General features: G+C 43.3%; 1 protein-coding gene across 2 annotated transcripts in view; it reads left to right on the top strand.

The window, feature by feature from the left end:
* Positions 1-20,649, top strand: part of LOC147889526 (uncharacterized) — a 135,537-nt gene extending 114,888 nt beyond the window's left edge. The window contains exons 15-17 of one of the 2 annotated variants that reach the window (XM_087391653.1): positions 8,946-9,072; positions 9,161-9,426; positions 20,140-20,263. In XM_087391653.1, coding sequence (XP_087247779.1) covers positions 8,946-9,072; positions 9,161-9,378 — 345 coding nt within the window. In that variant the 3' untranslated portion in view covers positions 9,379-9,426; positions 20,140-20,263. Of the gene's footprint in view, positions 1-8,945; positions 9,427-20,139 lie in introns of both variants that reach the window. The other variant, XM_087391652.1, reaches the window with a different exon arrangement.
* The last annotated feature ends 7,170 nt before the right edge of the window (positions 20,650-27,819 follow it).

Genomic DNA, 27,819 nt, shown 5'->3' with positions numbered 1-27,819 from the left:
ACCTCAAAATCTTCAAGCCAATTCCCCCTTTCTATAGCTGGGTTCTCGACTTTGTGGAACCAATTTTCCCAACCTCAAAGAAGGGCTACAAGTATATTCTAATGGCCTTGAACTACGGCCAAAATTGCGTTTAGGCTCTAGCCACTACTGCATGTTTAGCACAAGTGTTAGCTATATATGCTTGTATGATTAGATATCTTAAGGTTTGGTTGTCTAGTGAAGCTAATGAATTATTGAGGCGCTCAAATCTTAAGTTTTATCTTCAAGGCATTGGTGCAATGGTTATGAAATTGCCCATTGAATATCAACCTTGTACTACCCACAAAGTAATGCCCTCAAAGAGATTAGTACTAATACTACATGTAGCGTGCCAACCAAACTATACATCAGTTGTTTAAGCACCTAAGATGTGTGGCTTTTCTAGATGTCTTTTTCACATACAAGATGTCATACAAGGCCAGTACTAGTTTTTCCCATTTCCACTAGTGTATGGTCTTGAGGTAGTTATGCCTTATGAGTTCCACATGAAAGCAACCAAGCTGTCAAAGGCCTACACTAAGTGGTTGCGGGATCTGGAAGAACCAGCAACGCATCGTATGCAGGATGTCTTTGTGTGAAAAGTATAGCAAGCTAAGAAAAAGGTGTGGTATGATAGGAACTTGCATTCAAGGTTGGCGATTTCGTGTTGTTGTATTGAAGCAAGCTTATGAAGCACAAGCCAAAGTCTATGAGTGACTAGATGGGGCCCTACTTCATTGCCAAAATGATTCCAATTGGTGGGGTTCATTTAGCCACATGAGAAGAGAAAGATTGAGTGCCCACGTCAATGGATCAATAGTAAAAAAGTATCGTATTTTGTAAAGGCTACTTTGGGTGGTCTTTGTACGTACATATTTTTTATCTTCAAACATTGTTTGGGTCGTCATTACACATCCTTCCTTGGATTTTGATTGATCGCCACTTATGAGGGGGATAGAGGAAGTGATTTTACATGCATATAAGTCACCATACTATCTTACATAATTTTGAGTGGCCCACCTAAGTATTAGACATGTCCTCATGTACATTCCACCCCATTTTCTTCATTGATTAATCATTATGTTCAATAATGCATGTAAATTCAAAGGATAATAGATCACGCTGGTACATTAAGTTCTTCCCCTTTATCTTGCCTACATTGCAAGGAACTCCTTCATTACCCACACAACCAGCGGATACATCCTCTACAATGCCTAATTGCTGAAAGCATGAAGAGGTATCCTTTTATGTCTTTTTCCCTCGAATTTCATAGACATCCATATACCATTAGTAGACAAACATCACCAGTGATACCATCGGTTCTTTGGATCTCTTTCTTTGATGAACCTTTTGGTGCCATGGAAACCAGCCTGCAGATGACGTGGCACTCTTGTCGTCCACACCCGAGGGGCTCCAAGGACACCTGGATGCACTGCAGGCTTTTTGTTTATCCCATGATTTGGAGGTCAACCTTGGCAAGACCAAGGCCATGATCTTTAACACCTCGTGAGCAAACATGCAACGGAAGCAGTTCACTTTCGGTGGGTCACCAGTTGAGATCGTATCCTCATACACTTACTTGGGGGTCATCTTCTCTGGCCCGATCTTCACAATGAGACCAACGATGCAGGCCAGACTGAGTAGGGGATACACCTAACTGGCTCGACTAGAGAGACAATGCTTCCACTCCCACTTCGAGGACCCTCGGACCAAGGCTCTTCTCTTCGACTCCTTGGTCCGACCAGCCGGTATGTATGGCAGCCCTTGTTGGGAACTCGACATGTCAGAGATAGAGTGGACACGGGTGGAGCGCCTGCAAATCCTCATGCTCTCACGGATGATCCGGGGGAAACCATCTGTACCACATCATATCATTCAGGCCGAGTTTGGTGCTTCTCCACTCCAGCTAGATGCAGCCTTTCAGACCATCACATATCTACACCAGGTTAGATGATATGGGGACTGTACATTAGGGAGACAGAGGTTGCCATGGTTGGCTCTTGATTCCTCCATGAGGTTGGCAGCAGAGGGAGACGAGCGATGCTGGTATGCATGGACTCACAGATGGTTTGTGAGACTCGGGTTTCACATCGATAGGATACCTCCTTTTCGGTACAGTTTAGATGCCCCTCTGGTAATCCCACCCACCATCCCGATCGGGCTACACACCAACCAGGTCATTCGAGAGGATCTCCTGCAGCTACGCACCTTTAGGACCTAGTTGGAGCCAAGGGAGCTTCCAGTGAAGCTGAGTTTCTACAGAGATTACTGTCTTCGTATTTCGGAGGAAGGATTCATCACACCACCAGGGTACACTAAGCTTCATATGCCTCACTCACTACAGATCTCCATCGGATAGTTTTGGGTATCATCACACCGCCTCCGCATAGAGAGCGGCAGAGCAGAGGGGATCCCTAGGGAGCATCGCATATGCACACCGTGCGACTGTTAGGAGGTTTAGTCGGAGAAGCATTTTATTTTCAGGTGCCCAGTGTACTACGCGATCCGAGGTCGCTACCACTGTCTCTTCAGAGACAGCTCCGGGCTCCTTTCCAGATTCCTCGCCTACCCAGATCAGAGATGCCTTGCAGCCTTCATTTTTACAAGGGGGTCCGACACAGAGAGTTCTTACTCAGGCGACGGGGCTTGGCCACACCATCAGACACCTCTCAGAGCAAGATCACAGAGTTCTTCTTATCGAGTGACATTGATCGTCCAGTCTCTAGCCGCAGACGTGATAGAGACCCCGACCCGACGACCGCAGCACAACACACGAGACATCGAGGGGACACACAGATCACTATGGGGGACCTCCCATCATTGTTTAGACCCGGGACACGTCCCACGGGAGTCATGGTGGCTCTGGTCTTGCGTCGAGCCTCCTCCAGGAGACCGAGACGCACGGCACCCCTTGACGGACGCCAGCGTCCCATCACCAGCTATGCACTAGCCAGGGTGACATGACATACAGAGGATTCCACTCCGCTCCAGTCTTTTTTTTCTTTTCATTGTCACACCTAGATGTATTTGATTATGTATGATCAGACTTAGGACTCAGCACGGGTGATGATGCTCGTTTAGTAGCTCCACCCTTACTGTGATTTGTATCAGGTTTTCTTTCAGTCTCATAGACCCATCGGTCTTCCAAAGACTCTAATAAATTTCTTTCTCTCTCTCTCTCTCTCTCTCTCTCTCTCTCTCTCTCTCTCTCTCTCTCTCTTTCTTTCTTTCTTTCTTTCTCTCTCTCTCACAGACTCACATATGGTTTGTGAGACTAGGGTTCCACATCGATATGATACCTCTATTTCAGTACAGTTTAGATGCCCCTCTGATACTCCCACCCACCATCCCGATTGGGCCACATACCAACCAGGTCATTCGAGAGAATCTCCTGCAGCTACACACCTTTAGGACTTGGTTGGAGCCGAGGGAGCTTCCAGTGAAGCTGAGTTTCTACAAAGTTTACTGTCTTCGCATTTCGGAGGAGGGATTCATCACACCACCAGGGTACACTGAGCTTCATATGCCTCACTCACTACGGATCTCCGTCGAACAGTTTTGGGTATCATCACACCGCCTCCGCATAGAGAGCGGCAGATCAGAGGAGATTCATAGGGAGCATCGCTTATGCATATTGTGTGATTGTCAGGAGGTTGAGTCGGAGGAGCATTTTATTTTCAAGTGCCCAGTGTACTACGAGATCCGAGGTTGCTACCACTGCCTCTTCAGAGACGGCTCCGGGGTCCTTTCCAGATTCCTTGCCTACCCAGATCAGAGATGCCTAGTGGCCTTCATTCACAAGGGAGTCTGACATAGAGAGTACTTACTCAGGCGACAGGGCTTGGCCACATCATCAGACACCTCTCAAAGCAGGATCACAGAGTTCTTCCCATTGAGTGACATTAATCGTCCAGTCTCTAGCCGCCGACATGACAGAGACCCTGACCCGACAATTGCAGCACGACACACGAGACATCGAGGGGACACACAGATCACTCTAGGGGACCTCCCATCATTGTTTAGACCCGGGATACGTCCCACGGGAGTCACGGTGGCTCTGGTCTTGCGTCAAGCCTCGTCCAGGAGACCGAGACGCACGACACCTCTTGACGCGGGCTCCAGCGTCCCATCACCGGCTATGCACCAGCCAGGGGGACATGACATACGGAGGATTCCGCTCTGCTCCAGTCCTTTTCTTTTCATTGTTACATCCATATGTATTTGATTATGTATGATCAGACTTAGGATTCAGCACGGATGATGATGCTCGTTTCAATAGCTCCACCCTTACTGTGATTTGTATCAGGTTTTCTTTCAATCTCATAGACCCATCGGTCTTCCGAAGACTCTAATAAAATTTCTTTCTTTCTCTTAACATTTCTACTTCACTTAGCATGTCTACTCCTTTCAAACCTCAACAGTTGTGGCCCTATGAACATAAAGATATGGACAAGATGATCAAAAGACTTGACAATGCAACAGCCAAATATCGATAAGGGCCCTATGCACTAGATGGTGAGAGGATTTGACCATGTGGCCAAAAATTTATACGTGGAGGAGGGCCTCAAGAACAAGATGGAAATAATTTTTGACCATATACTCCACTGGCATTGTCACCCTAGAAGCACAAAATACAATAGGGACTCAGTCACAAATGAGAAAAACGGGGGCTAAGTGACAATAGAAGAAACATGGGAACTAAGTCACAGCAAGAGATACAAGGGGACTAAGCCTTTGTCGGAGATAAGGGAGACTAAGCCATAGGATAAGGGTGAAAGAAAGAAAGAAAGAAAGTTTATTAAAGTCTTCAGAAGACCGATGGGTCTATGAGACTAAAAATCCTGATACAACAAGCTGTGGTAGTGGAGCTACTAAACGAGCATCCATACCAATGCAAAATGCTAAAATGCAGAATGGCAGTACTAAGTCCTAAGTACAACATAGTCATGTCCATGATTGACTATATATCGATCTCAGCATCATCATCATCAGCGGTAGCAAGTTATCAGGATGGATGAGGCAATGGAGGCATGAAGTTGGCAATAGAGTGATGTCGGCCACTCAGAGGTGCGGTCCTGGCACGTCTCCTGGTCGTAGCTATGCGTCTGACCAAGGCTACTGTGACTCCCGTCGGTTGGGCTCCGACTCGAAACAAGGAGGTGATGTCCCCAAGTGTGATATGTGTGTCGACCCTCTGTCTGAGCTGTCGGGTCACAGGCTCCGGGTCACGGTCATGTCGAGGCCTCATCTCGTGGGGGTCCATGTGATCTAGCTGAAAGAACTCCGTGATAGAGCTCTGAGAGGGATCAGCCGAGGAAGAAGTATGCTCCTGTCTTCGTGCTCGGAGTATCCTCTCACGGTGTCTAAGTGCCTCATGAATGAAACCTGCCAAACACCGCTGGTCCGGGTAGGAGAGGAAACGGGCCAAAATCCCATAGCTATTCCTGAAGAGGCAGTGGACTAAGTCCAGGGGAGATATAATAAGACATACCAGGGGAGTAGGCCACAACATACAGGAGGACTAAGTCCTAGTAGGAGATATGGGGGACTATGGGATCACAAGGGATTTAGGATGGTAGGGCATTCTAAGTCCAGTGGGAGGTAGGGACTTAGTCATAAGAGGTTACTAGGAGCCTATTGATAAGGGAAAACTTATCAGAGTCTTGGCCATAAATAAGCATACAAGGAGGCAATGAAGGTAATAAACGCATCAAGACACTTCTGTCCCTCGGATGAGTTGGGGCTTTTCAAGTGATTTGTAGACGGGTGCTGAAATAGAGTGTCCAAGTGGGGCTGTGTGACTGGTAGGGCGTCCAAGTCCCCCTTTTGAGTGGCAATGGTGCTCAAGTCCCTCTTAGGGCACCCAAGTCCCCCACATGCGGAATAAGGTGTCCCAGATGAATTTTTTTGTTGAAGGTGCGACCTTCACAGAAGGCACCTCAAGTAGATTCTTGGTGTTGAAGGGTGAGACCTTATATAGGTGCAACCTAGGGGTGGTTCGGTGGATCGCGCATAGTAGAGAAGCAAATACCACAACCCGGTGTGCAAGGTGCAAATTTCCACAAATAGAATCTCGAGTGGTTTGACTTCCTACAAGTGCAAGGAATTCGCAGAGCTTGCATCACGTGAATTTGTTATCAAGTGTTGCTAGTTCATACTAGTAAGAACTCTACAATCTCGTCTTGCAAGATGAGGTATTGACCCTAAGTGGTGCATGACACCTTGCTTGGCAAGTGTGTCTCAAACACTTTAGTTAGATTGACGGTATGAATGCTGCAAGCAAGCCATGGGAGAGCATTTCTCAATAGGAATGACTAATGTTGCACTCCAATCAGAAAAAACCTATGCTGTCATCAATTTTAGATGATTATCATGGAGAGCAAGGTGCACAAGTGCCTAGAGTGGGTTGTGGACATATGCCTTAGAATTGTAGCCTTTGTCATGTCCAGATTGCCTAGCCTCCAATGAGCTCTTCTTGGCTAGAAACATAGCCCAGGCCAAATGTTGGCCCATGGGGAGCCCAAGCGCCCCTCTAGTTAAACTAAGGGTTGATGGAGGGGCATTTCAATAGGCAACCCGCGGGTGGTCAAGGGTTGACTGCATTCTTTTCAAAATAATGAGGTTGAAGCCAAATGGATGGGCATGGGAGGAGCGACAAGTGGGTAGGCACTAAGAGTTCTTGGCCTTTTAAAGGTAGTAGGTCAACTAGAAGGGCATCATGCCACGAAGTTCTAAAAAGGAGAGGAATCAAGATTGAAGGAAGCAAACACATTATGGAGATGCGAGTAGAATCGTTTTGCCTATGAGGGAGGTAGGAAGAAAGGTGCAAGGAGATAAGAGCTAAACCATTACTATGTGGAACGAGTTGCCCTATGAATTATTTAGTTGTTTTAAGTTTATCTTAGCAATGGAGGGCAGCTCTGGGTTTCTTTGTTGAATTAATAAAAGTTTTCTCTCAACTTTTCCTCCCTCTTTGTATGAATCGTGTGAGTAATTTGAAGTTGTGGCATGGTGTAATGATCTCCCTTCAATGCACATACATTCCTTTACGTAGCCCTGGATTTGCAATGTTTGAGACCTTTATCTTTGATAACCTGTCAATTTGAGTAGCCTTTAACATGAAAGTTCTGTGAGCCTTTAGGCACTGGTGATCCTATGGGAAGGGTAGGGCACAATTGTTGATATACTTTAACTCTAAAACCGGAAACGTTGAGTAGTGAAGGGTCAACTATGAAACCATGAATAGTTCCTCAAAAAATATCATTAACCCTTCACATGAATCCATCCCTTGATGTCAGGCATAGTAAAGGCGTCAATAGAGAAGGATACCTTTCAAAGTGCTCAGCATTGGATTAAAGCTGAGAACAAACTAGAGAGGCAAGGTTTAATAAATCTACAAGCACTAAGAACCAACAAAGAGAGCTAGTAGCCCCCAAGGTACTAGAGTACATAGGTACTAGGTAAGTGATGTGATACTACCAAAGGGGAGAGTGGACAGACGACCCTCATTACAATGTTTCTGAGCCTGTCTCAGTTTTGGGTCATGTGCAGCACTATTTCTTGGCTTTAGATTAGTAGCTATACCCAATCCTGGAAGACATTCCCCTGGTTTCATGGAGGATTTAGCTTTATGGAGGTGTCTCCATAAAGTATTTGCATTGGGACCTTGTGGGGTGGGAGTGGATTGATGAAGGGAACCATGAGAAGAGCCTTCCTTTCTTTTGCTACACGGTTAGCAATGCCAAGAGGTTTCAGCTCAGACTGAAGCCCACTAGAGCTCCTCATTGGGAGAGTTTTCATATTTCTACAATCTTACAGCGATCTTTTTGGAGAAGGCTTGGGAAGTCCCTCAGGAACAAAAAAAATCACCATTTTCTTCTTGCTTTCTATACATGTAGGGATTGCAGTGTAACCATGGAGGTCCATGTTTGGATCAGCCCCTACTTGCTCTCATTGTCTTTCTACTGAGGAGTCCACTTAGCATTGTTTATGGGATTGCAGACAGGCAAAGATAATATGGAAGGGATTGCTAGACATTTGAGCGATTTTGCTCCCTCCTCCTTCATGACCTAGCTTGGCTCTTTTTTCTGGGGCCTCGAATCCTTTATGAGATGCATATCTTCTCTTGGGATCTTTCAGTTTGATGACATTTAGTTCAGTTTTGCTCTTTGGATGATGTTACCTCTTCTCCTTACAGACCTGCACATGCCTCAGTCGATACGTTTCGGGAGATCTTAGTGAGCATTCGGCGTGGCATATACGGAGATCCAGATGCACAGAGGCACTTGATGGCTCTGAGGTCCACCCATCTCACACTTTGGACAGTATTTTGACAAACATTGTACACAGTTTGATCACCATTTGGTTAGCATGCAGGTTACTCTCGTTTGGTGGACATGAGTTTTCATTGGACCCCACTCTATGTATACTTTTTTTTGCCTTAAAATTGGGCTTTCCCTTTCTGCCTTTCCCACCCAAAGAAAATCTATGGAAATATTTCATGTATACTTCAGAATTCAGAGCTCTTCCACTTTTTTTTTTTTAAAGAAAAGATTCATAATTTGTTTATTGGATACTAAACACTTCATAAATATAATCTTATGCAACCAATGCTGCTATGCAAGTTGGTTGATGTATGTGGGTGCTTACGTCTTTTCATCGTATGTCCCCTGTTTATGGACAGGATGGCAAATGAGTAAGTGTTTTCTCATTTAAGAAAACTAAATGTGTTTTTCATGAGTCGCCGATTAGGAATGACTTTTTCTATATTTGGAGATCTACGTAATTTTGAGTTTGGATGTCAATTAGCACCCTGAATGAAATTCTAAAGATCTTGCTGCAAATGTTTGCATCACATTGCTTCAATATAAAGGTCCTGCATATTCATAACATATTAAATGGTCATCTCTGGAATTGTCTCCTTTCAGGAAGACTTTAAGAAATGGATTGCATTAATGAACAATGCGCAACCATCTGCAAGAGATTCTTCATCAGCAAATTTCCCTATCATGACATCTGCTGGTCAGTTCAAGGAAGAAAATTCCTCAGTGCATGGTAGTGATCTAGTACCTAAACCTGCATCTCATGGATTGAAGGATTCAAGGTGTTGGAATGAAAGTAACTCTTTTTGTGACATTTTTAGCACACAGAGCTTACAAGATGAAGTGTTGGCACCGACAAGAGACAAACCGCCATTACCTTTTGTGTGTCAGAATTTTGAGCAGTATAAAGGATACAACAATGATGTTTCAATTAATCCTCTATCCCAGACCAGTTACAGGCATGGAAACCGAGAAAACATATTGCCTAATGTCAGTCAGAATCTTCCAAAGTATGGAAGGAATGATCAACATTTGCTGAACGTTTCTTACAGCCAGTTGCAGGAGAGTTTTCAACATGATGTGAGGAGTAAGTTTTACCACATTGGTTCTAGAGCAATAAAAAACTAAGTATATTTAGACCATGAGTGGGAGACATAAAATGCCTTTAAAAATCTCAGGTATTACACTGTATGAATTCACAATATGCAGACCTTCAGAATCTGGATAGTTTGCATTTTAGGCATGGTATCTTTTACAACATGTATCAGCAGGAAATCATCTTATTGTGCATCTACTTCTCCCATGCCCGAGGTGTCTAGTCTACAGTATTTTTGGACGTTTCTAAACTAATTGATTAAGACTGGCAGTCAAATAGAACGTGGTTGTTTCCATTAAATTAGTTAAAGATCACTTTCGTACATAAACTCTTTAAACGTTATACTTATCTCATAGGAAAACAATCCCTGCAAACCTTCTTCAGTGTGAAGGTCCACACATCGGAAGCTTGGAGCTACTTAAAACCCGTGAGGGTGAAGGCTTTGAGGTAGTATACTAGACAACTGTACGAGGCCTGCAAAAAACAATTATCCTCTCCATGGTTTGAACTAGGCACAGATGGCTTAGTTTCAAAAGATGCATGCATACCTGCTGTCCAAAGACTTCGAGGGTAGTCCCACTGATAACAATCTTTATGTGCTTTAAAATCCACTAGTCACAAGGAGGGGTGCATTAGGAGGCATTAAATGGTATGTTTACAAGTTGTAGTATAAGAGAAGAGTTAAATAGAAGGTGGTCCTGGACTGAACTCAAGGGCCACAAACGAAGGGGTCTCTCTCTTCGTGTGCCGACATGCATTCTTTCTCAACCACCTTGCATGCATGTGTACACTTCCCTCTCTTCCACATATTGCATGTAAGCGTGAACGCAGCAACAAATTCTCCCACGAGGGTGTTCATTGGAGGGCCAATTTGGCTTAATACATTTTCATGATTCCTCAATTTTTGAATTCAAAACTTAATTGCAAACATATTTGTTGTTGTTTGGACGATAGTTCACAGCATTTTGCTAAGCTGCTTCCATGCTTGCTGTCTCCCTCAAGTCCTTCTTTTAGCATTATTAGCTGTGTACTTCGCCTTCCTTTTCCCCTCCAATCTAGTTCAAATCCTAGCTAAGGCATTCACCCTTGGACCTTGACACTAATGGCGGGCCTATGACTAACAAGTATGAGGCTCACTTAGGAGGTGGGTGGTTCCTATCATCTCTCACTTAGGAGGTAGGTGGGTCCTATCATCTCTCCTTCTAGCATTCTTAGCTGTGTATCTCCCCTTCCTTTTCCTCTCCAATCTCGTTCAAATCCTAGCTAAGGCATTCACCCTTGGACCTTGAGACTAATGGCGGTCCTATGACTAACAGGCTATGAGGCTCACTTAGGAGGTGGGTGGATCCTATCATCTCTCCTAATAGAAAGCCAGTTCGTTGGGAGCTAGAATCTAAGAGGCCTGTTGGGTGGGGGAATGGAATGGAGATGGAATGCAAGGGAGCAAACAACAAGCTAAGAAAACGAGGAGGACTTGCAAACGGATAATGAGAAAGTACAAGAGGTGGCAAATATAGGCCCCAAAGTCAACCATGGATTTGACCAGAGAAGTCAACCTAAGGGTTGATTGATCCTACAAGACACATACTAGGGCTAAGTGCTAACAAACCCCCCTCCATGGTATGGCTGAAGTATCCTCGAAACGTCTTAGGTATACCTGGAAACTAGATCATGGTTGCACATGTTCGTCCAAGATGGATATAGCAACCTATGATAGTACAAGGAGATTAATATCACGTGATAAATGGTGCCAAGTGTAAGTCATGGCGAAAAGCCTCAAACTTGGGTCGTGGTAGAACCTTCATGAAGAGATCTACTAAGTTATCCTCCGTGGGAACGTATAACAACTGTATATCTCCAACTGACAGGCACTCTCAAACATAATGATAGTGCATTGCACCTCTATGTACTTGGTGTTGGAGCATGGTGGTAGTAGGGAGAGAGAGAGAGGGTAGGCTAGGGAGAGAGGAGATGAAACTTCAATGAAAGCATAATGAAAGCAAAGGAAAATGAAAATGAGCAATAGACCAAATGTACTCACATGACCCAAAAGGCTTTGAATGTATTGAGTGATATGACAATGAAAGTACAATGCCTTTATAGGATAGGCACTCACACACTAAAGTGTCAAATGTATATGGGATAAGTCCCATAGTGACGCGTGGCACTCTAGGATATAAAGTAGTCTAGTACTACTCTATAACTCAATAAAAACACACTAGAAACACTCACTTTGACTTCATGTTCCAACATACCCCCCCATGAAGACAAGGTGAGAGACTATTGGAATGGAACCAAGAACAGAACATGGCAATGATGGTCTAAGGTGAGGGACTATTGGAATGGAACCAAGAATAGAACATGACAATGACGGTTATCAAACTGTGCACCCTATGTAGCTCAGAGGCTAAAGTTTGAGCGTGTTCAGAGGTTGATCCAAGCACTCTTATGGCTTGACACTCAACATGCTCAGAGGCTCACGTTATAGCATGGCTACATGACCAGCTCATAGGTCTAGGAATACACCAACATCCTGGAACTCGACAAGGCTTGATAACGAGACCTATCAAAGCCAATACATGGGTCCCACAATACATCCCCCTCTAAACCTATCAAAGCCAATACATGGCTCCCACAGTACATCCCCTCCTAGCTCTAAGGGCTAATGAGAGACATGGAGCCACACACCAAAACAAAATAGGAAAATACATCTTTTTAGGAGGACTATCCAAGGCAAAGAACCTTTGACTCAACACACATGATTTATTTGCATTCATTATGGGGGACAACCTAGGGCAGAGTACCCTTGACTCAAACAAGAAAGTAGTAAAGATATATTTCATTCATTTTATGCATAGCAAGGGTAGAGAACCCATGTGCCCGAAGTAGCTGCCGCACAAAAGTGTGCACATCCTGCTCATCGATGATGTGTCGAAGATGCTCATGTCGAGGATGCCTTGGAAGATGTGTCGATGAAGACCATGGAAGCAACCACCAAGGGCAATCACATGACGACTCTCAAGGTGCCGATGAGAAAGTCCCCAAAAGTGGAATAGAGTCCCAAAATTGAGCAAAAATACTAAAGGGAGCAAAATCCCAAATGTGTGCAAATAACTGATGAAATTACAAGATTTTTGACAAGCCTTAAAGAGTTTTACAAAGCAGAGGCTGTCATCCAACTACAGGAATCAGAAAATCAGAAAAGCCCTAATTTTTTAAGTTAGGGTTTCTGATATTTCTCAAAAACATGCAGGACTGTAATCCCTAGAAATGGAAAGGAAATGAAAGCAATGAGCAAGTACTCACGTGTAGACCAAAGTAGCTTGTACTTGAATGAGTTGAATGATTTGACAAGTAACAAATACAATGCCTTTATAGGATAGGCACACACAGACTAAGTACCAAATGTATATGGGATAACTCCCCATATGACACGTGGCACTCCTAGACACCTAGTACTATAAAACTCACACTAGGACTCACTAGAATACACCTGACTCAACTTGACTCCATTTCCTAACACCCCCCCACATGGAGAAAAGGTGAGGGACTACTACAATGGAACCCAGAACAAAATCTATGATGGTCATCAGACTGTGCAATGTTAGAACTAGACATGGCTCCCACGCAATCTCAGAGGCTAAAGTCTGAGCATGGTTCAGAGGTCAGACTGAGCACTCTCATGGCTTTACGTCCCAAACATGACTCAGAGGCTCATATCTTAGTATGGATGCATGACCAACTCAGAGGTTTAGGAAACAAGGCACCAACATCCTGGACCTCAAATGCCAGGCCTGATATTTAGACCATCTAAGACCAATGCATAGTAGTTCCCTCACTTCATTCCCTCTTGGCTCCAGGGACATAAAAATAAACAAATGAATACATCATTTTAGGAGGACTATCCAAGGCAAAGAACCTATATTGACCATACTTGCATACATTTTGGAGGACTACCCAGGGCAGAGTATCCTTGACTCAAACATATAAAAAATAGAAAGTATGTCATTCATTCTATGCATAGCAAGGGCAGAGAACCCGTCAAACATCTCCAAGTGGCTGCCTGCACTAATGTGCATATCCCTAGTCGATGAAGATCATGGCGAGAATGCCCCAAATGATATGTCGATGTCGGCCATGGGAGAAGCTACAAGGAGCAATCACATGATGACTCTTAAAATGTCGTGATGTGAGTCACCAAGACCGGAGTAGAGCCTCAAATTTGAGCAATTATGCCCAAAGAAGGCAAAATGCCCAAATGAATGTACAAAATAGTAATGAAATTACATGAATTTTGAGAAAACTCCAAAAAATTTTACATGTCAGAGGCTTCAATTATGGAAAAGGACTGCAAAAGTCAGAAAAGCCCTAAATTCTAGAAATTGGTTTCTATAGAAATTAGGAATTTTGTCAAAAATTAGGGTTTGACAAAAAACTGGTTGAAATTTGCAGAGTTGTAACCCCAAGTGCAGCTCAGGCAAAAAATCCCATAAATTTCTGAGATATTGGACAGAAATTTAAGCCAGCTTGGGCAGGCAGATCTTCAAATACTCATATCTTTCTGTAGAGATATCGGATTGACAAGCTAGCTCTCAACGATGTCTACATTTTACTCTTCTGGATCGACTTCAAATTCAATGCCGTTTGGCTTGCAGAGACATCGTAAAGGTTGTGACCCTTCTTCTTTGACTATTTTGGCACGGGCAGCTTCAATAGTGACGAGGAGACTGATGGCGGCAATGGAGGGCTGGAAAACCACTCTCTGCTGGTCGCTGCAGCAAGAAACAGTTCACGACCAACTCATGAGCAGCAAGAAACCAGATCACGGGCTGTAGCATAGCCAGTCGCCGCCCACAAGAAACTCAAAGAACAGCTCCAGCTCGAACATGTGCAGTAGCGAGTTGCAGATCCGTTGAAGTTGAAGATGACCAGCTCAAGGCGAGGCTAAGGAGTAGAAGTAGAGGAGCTCAAGAGAGAAGAGGGCCTTCCAAGGAGGAAGATGCTCGGGTAGCTTCATTGGCCTCCTCACCTCAACCTCTTGGAAAGGGAAGGAGAGACAAGGCTAGGAACATGGCTCTGATACCAATGAAGGAACATAGTGGTAGGGAAAGAAGCAAGCGAACACTAGGAGCAGAAAGGAAAGATAGCAAACATAATGAAATGGAAAGGAATGAACAAGTACTCACGTGTAGACCAAAGTAGATTGTACTCGAATGAGTTGAGTGATTTGACAAGTGACAAGTACAATGCCTTTATAGGATAGGCACACACATTAAGTACCAAATGTATATGGGATAACTTTCAATATGACACGTGGCACTCCTAGACACCTAGTACTATAAAACTCACGCTAGGACTCACTAGAACACACCAAAACTAACTCAACTTGACTCCATTTCCTAACAACTTCTCCACTTCACTAGATCCACTTGGGTTTATGGCATGAAGACCAAGTCAGATGTCTTCCCTTGTTTCAAGCGCTTCCTTGACATGGTTGAGATTGAAAGTGGGAACCGACTCTTGACTCTCCGCACTGACAGGGGATGAGTATCTTTATGTCGGGAAGAGTAAATCAGATTTTTTATTTCAATTCTTTGTGGATGACATGCTTATCACCGGGCCAAACACTCAGAAAATTATAGATTTCAAGGCAGATTTGCAGAAATCATTTGCAATGTCAGATATGGGCCGGTTGGCAATACTATTTGGGCATCTAGTTTGCTAATGTTGAGGGGGGCATAATGATGAGTCAATCCAAATATATTTGACAGCTCTTGTAGCGCTTCCAATTCGAGGATTACAAGCTGGTTTCTACTCCATTGGAACCTGGCTTCCGTTTCTCCTCCGAAGATGGGAGTGCCCATTTGATGCCACTCTTTACCCACAGGCTGTGAGATTCCTTATTCACTTATGTCATACCTGATTTGCAATATGTGATTTCCCAGTTAAGCAAGTACATGCACAAGCCCATCGTGGAGCATTGGTAGGCAATGAAGCGGGTCTTCCGTTACTTGAAGGCAACCCAACATTTGGGACTGTTCTATAGTGATCAATCTTGACTAGATTTGCATGCATTCAAGGACAGTGATTGGGCTAGTTGTTATGACACTTGTGTGTCACGCATGGCAACTGTTTCATGCTTGGCTCTTCATGCATCTCTTGGTTCAGCAAGAAGCAGCCTACAGTTGCCACTTCTAGTTGTGAAGCAGAGCCTTCACAGCTACAATAGAGTGTGTTTGGCTCCGTAAGTTACTCTCAGATCTTCATGTCAGCCAGGACACTTCTACGATCATCGACACTGACAACCAGAGTGCTTTCGGCGTTGCACCTAACCTTGTCTTTCATGCGTGTACCAAATGTTGGAACATGAAGTCAAAGTGAGTGTTTCGAGTGTGTTTTTATTGAGTTATAGAGTAGTACTAGACTACTTTATATCCTAGAGTGCCGCGTGTCACTATGGGACTAATCCCATATACATTTGACACTTTAGTGTGTGTGTGCCTATCGTATAAAGGCATTGTACTTTCATTGTCATATCACTCAATACATTCAAAGCCTTTTGGGTCATGTGAGTACATTTGGTCTATTGCTCATTTCCATTTTCCTTTGCTTTCATTATGCTTTCATTTAAGTTTCATTTCCTCTCTCCCTAGCCTACCCTCTCTCTCTCCCTACTACCACCATGCTCCAACATGTGGTATCAAAGCCATGCCCACCTTTCATCCTTTCTTCCTCTCATCCCCTCCAAGCTCAAGCTCAACCTAAGGGATGAGGGAGGCCCACAAATGGAAGCTATCCTCTCCCTATGGTAGAGCAACCCTTCCTTAGCCTCACCGGAGGCTGTTTGGGACATGATTTTCTGCTCGGGGGTTAATTACTATTGCTTGTCAACACGCTGGTCTACGCAGCTCTTCTGGTTTGCAGTTCACACTTCCTCAATCTACATCGAAGACGATCCTATGTTGCTTCCATGCTGATTTGTGTTGCCCACGCCTCGACAAACAGTTCCACCTTTGCTCAGCTTGACTGCCCGGTCCATTTCCCTGCTGTGAACTTGGAGTTATGATGCACGTACATTGCCTCTCTACGCAGCTCGTAATCTGAGGTGCACATATTTCTGGAAGAGAGTGGCATCACGTGAACGGCTGATCGAACTTGAGCTGTCCATGAAGTATCTTGCTGCCCAGGAGTCGTCTTTCAGCTGCCCGTGTCAAAATTGTCAAAGAAATAGGGTCGCACACTTTGCGATGCCTCTGCAGGCCAAACGACAATGAATTTGAAGTCGAGGTAGAAGACTAAAATGTAGATCTTGTTGAGAGTTACATTTTTGTCTTTTACAGCTTGTCAATCCGGCATCTCTACGGGAAGATATGGGTATTTGAAGATCTACATGCCCAAATCACGATTTTTTCAGATTTCTGTCTAATCTCTCAAAAAGTTTTAGGGCTTTTGGCATATTTAGCCTTTGATATATTATGTTTACTATCTTTCCTTTTTGTTCCTAGTATTAGCTTGCTTCTCTCCCTACCACTATGTTCCTTCATAAGTCACCCCCAAGTGATGCTATCCACATCAGCCTGCATACATCACTATGCACGAGATGCAACTTCCTAGATGCACAGACTGCCATGTCTTTGGGAAATGAGAACGGATGCATTTTGCCCAATAAGCAGCCCTCACAAACATGTTTGGCACGTGCATGCATGGGTGGAAGGTCCACCATCATATCCTTTGAATGCATTTTCACCAAACTTTTTTAATTCAGATGCCCCAATCTCTCATGCCAAAAATGTGAATCTGAAATGACAGATTCAGAGACCCAATTTGCTTCAAAAGCTGGCTGTTTTTTATAGGCATCAAGATGGTACAGCCCATTGGAAAGTGACCCAGTAAGGACAATGCACTCATCATACCGGTTGTCATACACGGCACAAAGATAACCTTAAAAAAGAACCGTGAAGCCATTTAGGGAGATGGCTGAGATAGTAATCAGATTCTTTTTTATACCTGGAACATAAAGCACGTCCAATAGATCTCTCATATGTGGGACGAGGTGCCTTCGACGACTAAGATAGTACTTAGAAAATGTAGTCTCATTTCAAGGAAACAGTATTCCACTTATCTTGGAAAATAGAAAATGTATTTGAGACTACACTTATTTTAGTAAATCCCAAACAACCAGCATGCTTGCTTTTGTAAATCCCAAACAATAAATCCCACGCTTGTTTTTATATTGCAAACAACCACCGCGCTTGTTTTAGTAAATCCCATAACTAATCCACAAATCCTAAACGGATCGGAGTACACCTTTCATGTACGCGAGTCATTTGAGCTCAGATGAGAGAAAGATTTGATAAACACTTCTTCTCTACTCTACTCTTGGCCTGAGACATGCCAAAGAAATTGTTTTCTCAGCTACTTGACTGTGAAGAGGTTTTACAGTCCGATCGTAAATGTTGTCTTATGTATTGCTTATGATTTTTACTCCTCCCTTCTTTCTGCACATCTTGACATGCCTGCTAGAGATGATGTCAAACATTGAGTTTGGCAGGCTATTCAAGAATTGGTGAAACCAGATATGAGAGTCTTACTTGATGCACTTTTTACCAATCTTGAATTTAGGATTGCATCTTTTACCAATCTTGAATTTAGGACTGCACTTTTTTCCCTTCACAACAGAAAGTGTATGGGCTCAGGTGGATTGACTCCCTCCATTTTTTTGGGACATGATTGGGAATCATATTAATTCTTCCCTACAGGGTGTTTGGGACTCTGATGCTATGCCTAATTCACTTACAGAGAGTTTCATTCATCTTATCCTAAATTGGATTTCCCAATGGAGGCCAATCACTCTTGGAGCACTTTCTATAAGATCTTGGCAAAAGCTATCAGTTTGCGATTGCAACCTTTTCTTCCAGATCTTATTCAATGATATGCAAATGGGTTTTGTGCATTGCCAAAGCATTTTCTATAATATATTTTCCTTTTGGGAGGCTTCAGAATGGGCTATTCAGAGCGGCCAAGGGTTAGCCATTCTAATCTTGGATTTCGAGAAAGCCTATGATAGAGTAGATTGGGTCCTTGGAGGGTATTATTCTATGCTTTGGTTTTTCAAATGCTTGCATCAAAGTGGTGTTTTCACTATACAGATCAGCCCACAACAAGGTGCTTATCAAAGGGGTCACATCAGAGAGATTTCAGATTTTCAAATCAATCCAACAAGGATGTCCTCGTGCTCCTTTCTTATACTTATTCGTGACTGAATCCATGAGCATCTCTTGCGACTCAAGCTCACATTAATAGGTTGAGACTCTTTTCCCTCAGGTAGGATGAGGAGATCTTGGATAGTGAGCTTGTTGATTACAGTGCTGTTTTTTTGGATGTCGCTCCCGAGACTCTCATATCTTTCAAGACACCCTTGGATTAGTTTTGTTCTATAGCAGGCAAACATATCAATTGGAATAAATTCAATGGCTTTTGGATTAGCAATGGGGATCCCAAGTTGGGGGGGTGATGTTGGTTTCACTTGGATGTGGAGTGCGCTTGATGGTTCTGTAGATACCAGAGCCAGAGTGGCTCGGGAAATCTTGATTGCCATCTAGAGTGGTAGTTGTTAATGAGGTATTGCTGGCCACAGCCTTGTTTATCTTGTGGAGTGGGCTTGATGGTTCTGCAAATACCAAGGCCAAGTGGCTTGGCCGACCTTGATTTTCCCCATACAAGAAGGGGGCCTCGATGTTATCAATCCAGATTTGCAGTGCAGGGCCTTGCTTTGCAAGATGGGGTTAGGGGGCTTTTGCCAGGACAGCAGCCTTGGAAAGATTTGTTGAATGCATTCCGATACTTAGCTGAGTCATGGTCTCTGCATGATGTTTCCAATCCACCTTATAGACCTGCACATGCCTTGTTGGATACTTTTTGGGAGATCTTAGCGAGCATTTCAATGTGGAGATCCAGCTGCATTGAGGCACTTGATTCCCAAGTTCAGTGTTCTCACACATTGGCCAGTATTTGGACAGACATTATACACACTCTATTCCAGGCGGCCTCTGCCAGGAGGACTATCTTTGTCAAGGAGTGGAGTTGCTTCCCTTTTTTCTCTAAGTACACCATAGGTTTAAGGTGGCATTTCAGCCTCAACCTTGGTGCTTTACTAGCTCTTCTTAATGAGCAAGTTGTTTACCCACTTGGGGTATCTTGTTTTTCATGCTATGCATGATGTACTTTTGCCATGAGCATTGCTCTTGGGGCTTTTATACTTAATAGAAGTCTTTTCATCCAAAAAAGAAACTAGGACAAGCCTGTCTGCTCACTCATCCATAGTCATCTCTTTTTGTCCATGTCATCACTGTGTATGGCTTGTAGCAATGCATCTTATATGTTCCTAAGTTACTTTTCAACCATCGAGACCATTGCTGAGCCACTACTCAACTTTGTGACACCCTGCCAAGCCGCTCCTTAATTGTATCCGCCCAAATGAATTGCACAATTGACAAATAATCATCCCTAGGACTTTGCTATTGTTCATAGATAAGATAGAATCCAATTTCACCTCTTAATAGCTCGGAAGTAGGAGCTGCAAAATATTGGTTAAACAACTAAAGTTGCTTGCATCTAGTATTTTCTTTGATGATTCTCTTGATTGAGCTATCTCATTAAGTTTCTATGCACTATGCAGAAGTTTGACAGTCTTATCTTGCACAGGTATTGGCCACAGAAAAGAGTTGTTTCCAGCTGCTGATAAAGACGAGAATATATTCCTTGAAGTTGATTCAAGATTCAATAGAGAGATTTCAGTTCCGCTTACTGGGAATCCAAAAACAGATGCTAATGTTTTGGCCTTTTACAAAGCACGTGAGAAAATTTTAAGATGGAAATCACAAAATCATGCATTGTAATGCTTTTGAAAGAAGCTTATGTGAAAGGCTTACGTTTAACCAAAGTTCCTTCACCGATCACAATTTGCATGATAGAATCTCTATTAGCTTTGCAGGTCAAGGACACGTCCAGACATACATCCAATTTTGACATGTATCCAAGTTGTGAACACATTTATTGCATAAAGCACCTGAATGACATGACCCTTGAAATGATTTCATTTGGAAAGTATTGGAACTCGTCTTTCAATGTATGAAAGTTTCCAGTGAAGACTGAACTGAAATCTAGTGCAAAATGACGAAGATTTGGTCGAAACTGCCAAAAATATAGTCCAAAATGATGCTTTTATAGGCCTGAATAATGACATTCAAAAATCTCTAAAATACGTTCGAATTGATTCCAATGACCTGTTCTTTTATTGCTCAGATCTTGAGTTCAAACCAGGTCCAGTTTTTGGATATAAAATGACCAAGTATGGCTCTCTAAATCTGGGACAAATTTTGGTTGTGTAATTTGGACCAGTCAAGGCATCTTGCATTGTGATAGCCAAATTGATCACAGTGATTAGGTGTGATAACTGGTAGTTCCATGCCTAATTAATGTACCTATAAGCAGGGTAACCAGAAGAGGTCAACATAACCAAGCAAGTTAACTAAACTAGGTTGGCTAAGTTTAGATTGAGATAACTTGACCTGATGCTAAATTTAAAAAACTACATGGTTACAGGAAAAAAACAATGCAAAATGATGACATGACATCTCTCTCTCTCTCTCTCTTTCTCTCTTTCTTTTCCCTCTCTCTCTCTCTCTCTCTCTCTCTCTCTCTTTCTCTCCTTCCCCACCCCATCACCTCTCTCTATCATCATGCCTCGCTTGCCCTCTCAGCCCCATCTCTCCCTCCCGCCCTTAGCTTAACTCGGATGGCGATTTGGACTGCACCAACAGCTCCGAATGGGGGGTAAAATCCCAACGCGGTTGACCGTCGGGATCCTTTTGCGCCAGTAATCTACATCCATGTTCGGGACACCTGCTCCTCTTATTGTCTGTCGCGCGCGGCGATCGCTACTCGCGATTTAAGTTTGAGGCATCTCTTCAACTCAGGCCGCAAATCTGAGGCCACCATCAGCTTCGAAAGGGGGGTAAAACCCCAACGCGGTTGACCGTCAGGATTTTTTTACGCCCCCTCATCCCTCTTGGTACTTTCATACCTGTTGTACCTGTTTTTTATCGTGCGTGCGCTATCAATCGCCAGTTTCTTGATGCGCCACAGGCTCAACCATGGCTTCCACCAGTCTCAACAAAAGAATCAATAGGAGTGGTCTATCAGCACATTCCACTCCCTTGGCAAAGAGCTCTGGAGGCAGTATGAAAAACTCTCTATATATAACGCCAACTAGAACAAGTGCTTTGCAAATGACAGCAATTTCTGAGCCACCCATCATCATTTTAGATGGACAGGCAGCCCCATACATTCCTGCACAAGGGAACATTCTAACAGCTCCATTCATGTCAGTTCAAGGTGACACAGCAGACACTTCCTCTAATGAAACTGGAATCTGGACATTTTTGACAGCTTTGCAAGGCACAATGGACCGCCAACAGCAGGAGATACATCAGCTTTCACTGAAATGCCAACATCTAGAATACAAAAATGCAGATTTGGAGCAAAGGGTGGCCATGCAAGAGAGCTCCATAGCCAGCTTGGAGCAAAAGACTGTTATCCAAGAGGAGAAAGTTGCTGAAATGGAACAGATCTTGGAAAAAATGAGGGCAAATATGACGCAACAGCCTCAATTAGATTGCAAGCAAGATATAGGCACCTCGGGGACATGGGCAAGTAAGGTAGTAAATGGGCATGCTCAGACAAATGCACACATAGAAAAGGGAAAAAAAATAGAAGAAGGGATAGATGCCAATGAGTAGAAAGAGAGAGAAAAAAGGTCACAAAATATTGTCCTACGGGGTCTATCTGAAAAAGAAAAAGAAACACCTCTCTCACTTGCAAAGGACATAGAAGACTTTTGCTGAGCACTTTGCCATGCAAGAGGTTGTGGTCTTTGGGGCACACCGGGTAGGAAGAAAGAGGGATGAAAATTCAAGTCATCGGGCAATTGTTTGCACAATGCTTGACACACGTAAGAGAGAAATCATCCTGGACAGCAGCAGGATTTATTTAAAAGGAACACCTTTCTACGTGACGGAAGACCGCACCCCTATGCAACAAGAAGAAAGGAGACGTATGTATGAGACCCGAGTCAAAAAAAGAGATCAAGGAGCTGAACAAGCTCAATAGGAACGCGAGGCCTATGGGACCCAGAAGAAGCTGAAAGTCATGTTTTGGAATTGTAGAGGCTTTCCTTGGCATAAAGGAGCTGGTCTGAATGAAGTGTTACATGATGCAAACATTATCTTTCTTGCAGAGACTTGGGAAAGGGATATACGTAGGATTCCTAAAATGGATGGCTATTTGGTGCACTCCGTCTGGCAAAAGCAATCAGGCCTACGAGGGTAGGGAGGGGTAGCATGCATATACAAAGACCATATACACGACAAGATCTCTATGGTCAAAGATGACATCCATAAGCGCTACATATGGGTTATGGTAAAAGGAAGCCCTTTGCCATTGTATATTGCAGGATGCTACATTCCTCATAGAGAATCCCCCTTCTACCTCAGGCATGAGATTGACCCATCCCAGCCATTTGGGGACCTATGCTTAGATATTGCTATGTTCAGCAAACAAGGAAATGTTATGCTTATTGGGGACCTAAATGCACGCATAGGAGACTCACAATTTCAATATCCCACACAGCAAGAATACATAAAGGAGCATGAGATAGACATTGACCCCAGCTGGTGTAGATGCTCGAAGGATAAAGTGGTGAATGCACATGGTACAGCATTGGAGCATTTGATGAATGGTATGCACATGTTGGTGGTAAATGGCACAGCCCTTTTCCCAAAATCTAATTCCCCTACTTGTTTCCCTACCAGTGGGGAGGCTAGTGTAATTGACTATGCATTGATTCATCTGGAAGCTTGCAATCTTATACACAATTTCTCACTTGGCCCGAAATCTCTTGATTTGGATCACATACCACTCTATGTAGAGCTTAATATATTGCTGGCCAAGGCAACTTTGGAGGAGCATAAAGCAGCTGAGTGTGGCTATCAGGTGAACGAGGCAAAAAAGGTGGAATATGCTGAAAGTTTAGAAGCATGTCTGCTGAGAAAATAGAAATTTGGCTGGGCACAATTGAAGAATGCCATTCTCACCACAGCTAAGACAGTTTTAGGGTGCAAAAAGAACAGTAAAGAGCGTAAGAAAGGGCTGCCATGTAATGAGTGGTTTGATGCTGAATTCAAGGCAGTTAGGAGTGCACTAAAGGGGATTCCAATGGGAGATGAAAGAAGAGCAGCCGAGAAGCAGTTCCATGCTCTCACACGTAAAAAGAGGCGTGTTTATATTGAGAAAAAGGAATGGTCAGATGCAATTGATTTTGTCAAGAACCCTAGAAGAGCATGGAAAGGAGTTAAACAAAGGCCAAATGACATCATGGGAGATTTTACAGAAATAGAGATGCTTGAGTATGTTCAACAACTCTACATGCATCCCAAGGCTCGGCCCATGGCGAGCATGTCTCTTAGTGGTAATACTCAAGGTATTTTCTCATTGGAAGATGTGCAAGATGGCCTAAAGAAAATGGCAAATGGGAAGGCAGCAGACACTATACACCTCACAGCAGAACTCATTAAGTGGTCCAATGAACACATGCAAAGGCACATAGTAATGGCACTAAACCAAGCATTCGTGTAGGGTTTCCCAACCGATTGGCAAGAGAACTGGATCAAGCCAATTTACAAGGGAGGTGACCGCAATCAAGTGTCAAACTACAGAATCATTATGGTATGCTCTACTCTAGCCAAGCTATATAGTACAATAGTAGAGGCAAAGCTGAGTGCTTGGGTAGAGAAAGAAAGGAAGAGGGCAATGGGACAAGCGGGTTTCAGGCCCAAACACTCCACTGTGGATCATCTAGTTACTCTCCGAGTATTGATGGAGGACAGCCACCTTAAGGGAAAGGCACTCTTTTGTTGCTTCATTGATTTTAAGGAGGCATTCGATATGGTGCCTAGGGATGTGCTATGGGAGAGAGTGGAATGCATAGAAGTGCCTCAGGAAATAAGGTTTGCTGTCTTTAGACTTTATGAGAAAGTAAAATGTCAATTAAAATGTAAGGATGGGATGTCACAAGAATTTTATAGCAATATGGGGGTCAAACAAGGATGCCCACTTTCACCCACCTTGTTTGGTTTATGCATTGATAGACTTGAGGAACTGATGCACACAGAAGCAGGTAAAAGAGGGTTATCCAGCCTCTACCTAGCAGATTTTGAGATTCACTTGCTTCTTTATGCGGATGATGTGGTTGTTTTCACTAATAGTGAGGGTAAGATGCAACAAATGATGGATATCCTCAGCATGTTCTGTTCAGAAAGTGGGCTGGCTGTGAATGTTTCCAAAACTAGACTCATGATAGTCAAGACTATACAGCGAAGTAATCCCCCTTCAATCTCATATATGGGTCAACTTGTTGATACAGTGCACTCATTCAAATACTTAGGCATTGAAATTCCAGCCAATAACAAATGGAGCAGCTGTGTGCAGCGGAGAATTGATGCAGGATGGGGAAAGTATTATCAATCTGAAAATGAATGCAGCAATACCAACACAAGAAGGTGGCAAGTACGAAACATGATTTTTGGGGCATATGTGGTACAAACAGTGCTCTATGGGGTAGAGGTGTGGGGGGGGAGTATACCATCATCAAAATGGAATGATGTAGAAAAAATGCAGAAATCTTTCATCAGAAGACACCTTGGCATCAAGGCTACCACACCCTACTCTCTCCTACTCCTAGAGACAGGATGCATACCCATAGAGTTGCATGCCTTGAAGAGAGTACTCAGATACATCACAAAGGTCAAGCGCATGAATAATGAAAGGCTGCCAAAGAGGGCATGGGTAGAAAGTCAAAAGTCCCAAAAGACGAATAAGGGTAAGATTTTGGCATCTGGATGGGCACTAGATTTAAAAAAATGGTTCCAAAAATGGGAGGTAGAGAGGTACTTGGACTACTCTCCAGAGGAGGTAGATGAGGATGCCTTTCATCATGACCTGCTGAATGCACTACACAGGAAATGGCAAACAGCTAAAAACAGAGATAAGTTTGAGTACTAGCGTACATTTATTAACCCCGAATATTGGGCTACTTATACAGGAAGAGAAACAGCCACACAGAAGTACATTTGCACACCTATGGCAATACATAAGCGAAGAGCTTTGGCCTCACTTCGCACCCGATCACACCAGCTGCAGATTGAGATAGGAGGATGGAAAGATATGCCAAAAGAGAGCAGAATATGCCAATTATGTGATTAGGGAATGGCAAAAACTGAAGAACACATGGTAATGATATGCCCTTACTATACTCACATCCGGAAAGCATTTAGCTCTCTTCTCGAGGGACATAACAGACTGGCTGATATGCTACATAGCAGGTCAGCCCCAGCTTTAGGAACGTTTGTCTATAAGCTTTTCAAGCACAGGAACTCACCTAAGACATAAAGGTAGTTTCTCTTAATACCCTCCCCTCCAAGGGAGGAGTCTTTGTGTACGAGGATTTTGTATTGCTCAGGTCCCAAAGGCCGATTTTTTGGTCTTCAGAGGACGATAATATATTCTTCTTCTTCTTCTTCTTCTTCTTCTCTCTCTCTGTGCATGCATATACACCTGCAGGCTGTGCAGGAGTATGCATACTCATATGTGAGCATGTATGCGTGCGATTTCTTGTTCACAAAGTTCATGCATCTTCTAAATCCCCTTTCAGTGTTTTGCATTCTTTCATTAAGTCTTTTTGAGAGTTTTTCAGTCACATTTGCATCTTTTTTCCCTTGTTTAAGAACTTTGTTTCATCATAGATCAGGATAATAGCACTCCTCAGTAAGCAAGTTGCCCTAAGAAAGGCAAAAATCTCTAAGGTAGTGCAACAATTATAAGTTAAAGAGCTAGATGTAGAAACTCATAACTAAAAGGGTGATCAATTCAAATCCAAGATATGGCTATTTGAATCCAAATTATGGCTGCAAGGTTAGGAGCATACAAGGTGTAAGCAATGAAGATCAGGAAGCAAGGCAGGGAAAGAAATTGAGGGTGGAAATCAAGTGGTCTCTTCCCCTGTTGCTATGCCTCTTTTTCCTTCAACCTTCTTTCTCCCTCTAATGTTGGTTTTCTCCTCTCGTTACACCTATAGTTGTTGCCCTCTTCTTTCATAAGCAATGTTAATTAGCAAAGATTGAATCTTGGAACAAATTAAGAGGGCAAAGCAATGGCTGCAATTGTCAGCTTGAGTACAACACAATCTCTTATACTTACTTGTCTTAAGGCATCCATCACTTGCAAGGCTATAGGGAATGATATTATATTCAGTTTGATATAAAAGGAAATCCTTGGCAATAAGCTCCAAATTTAATTTTTTCAGTAGTGGCTCATGAAGAAACGAGATATCAATGTGGCTATTTGTATGGGACACATGGTACCATGATTGCATGCTACAAAGCTTTGAGCAACATTCGGAGCTTGAAAGAAAGATGTTCTAATTTCCTTTTTTTTTCATTTAAAGACACTAGTTTGGTTATAGCTAGAATATTTTGTAATTCCACGTGTTTCAATAAAAACTCTCAAGCTACTTACGAAGGTGATTGTGCTCCAACTTAACAATTTGACATAGGTGACATGTCCATGAAGTTGATTGCTAGATTCATGATTGTGATAAGTGATTCATATTATGTTCATTAGAAGGTGATAACTTAAAAGGTGCTCTAGGGGTGATAAAGAGTTGGAGCAACATGGGTTGCAAGTTGTATCCCTTGAAGCTACTAAGCCAACAAGCCATCGCAATCCCATTCATTATGAGCCAGGCAAGAACATGGCTCAAGCCTCTTCATCTCTCCCTTGCTTAAAGCTGCTCCCCTCTTCCTTCACACCCCCATGATCCCTCTGCCTTCATCTTTGCCTTGATCTTGGTTGGTAACATCCACTAGCAACCCATGGCTTCTCCTATAGGTTGAATATCTTCCCCTCCACTCTCATTAGTTTCTCTCTTCTCTCCTACATCCATTTTGCCACTCAGTCCCTTAATGATTTTCGATGCCCCAAGTGCATCAGAGTCTCTTAATCCTTCAATGATGCTCTGGCTCTTCGATGGATCATAACTCCTCAATGTGCATCTCTAATGCATACTCTAAGTTGGCAGTTTTGACTTAATGCTAAGGTGGAAAAAGTGGCCTCTAGGTCCAAATCACCTTGGATGGTAACAACCTTGTCTATCATCACCTCTAGCTGCCTTGGCCACATGCTTTGCTTGGTCAAGTTAGAAAGTCATGCAATCACTTTAATATACAAGAGGCTGCCCCATCACTTTGCATGTACAAAATGCTATTTGAT

Source organism: Dipteris shenzhenensis, chromosome 20 (assembly GCF_047967505.1).
Source record: "Dipteris shenzhenensis isolate YYH24624 ecotype China chromosome 20, Dip_SZ_1.0, whole genome shotgun sequence".
Lineage (NCBI taxonomy): Eukaryota > Viridiplantae > Streptophyta > Polypodiopsida > Gleicheniales > Dipteridaceae > Dipteris > Dipteris shenzhenensis.
The sequence above is the reverse complement of the archived record's forward strand: the minus strand, read 5'-3'. Positions and strand labels throughout refer to the sequence as shown.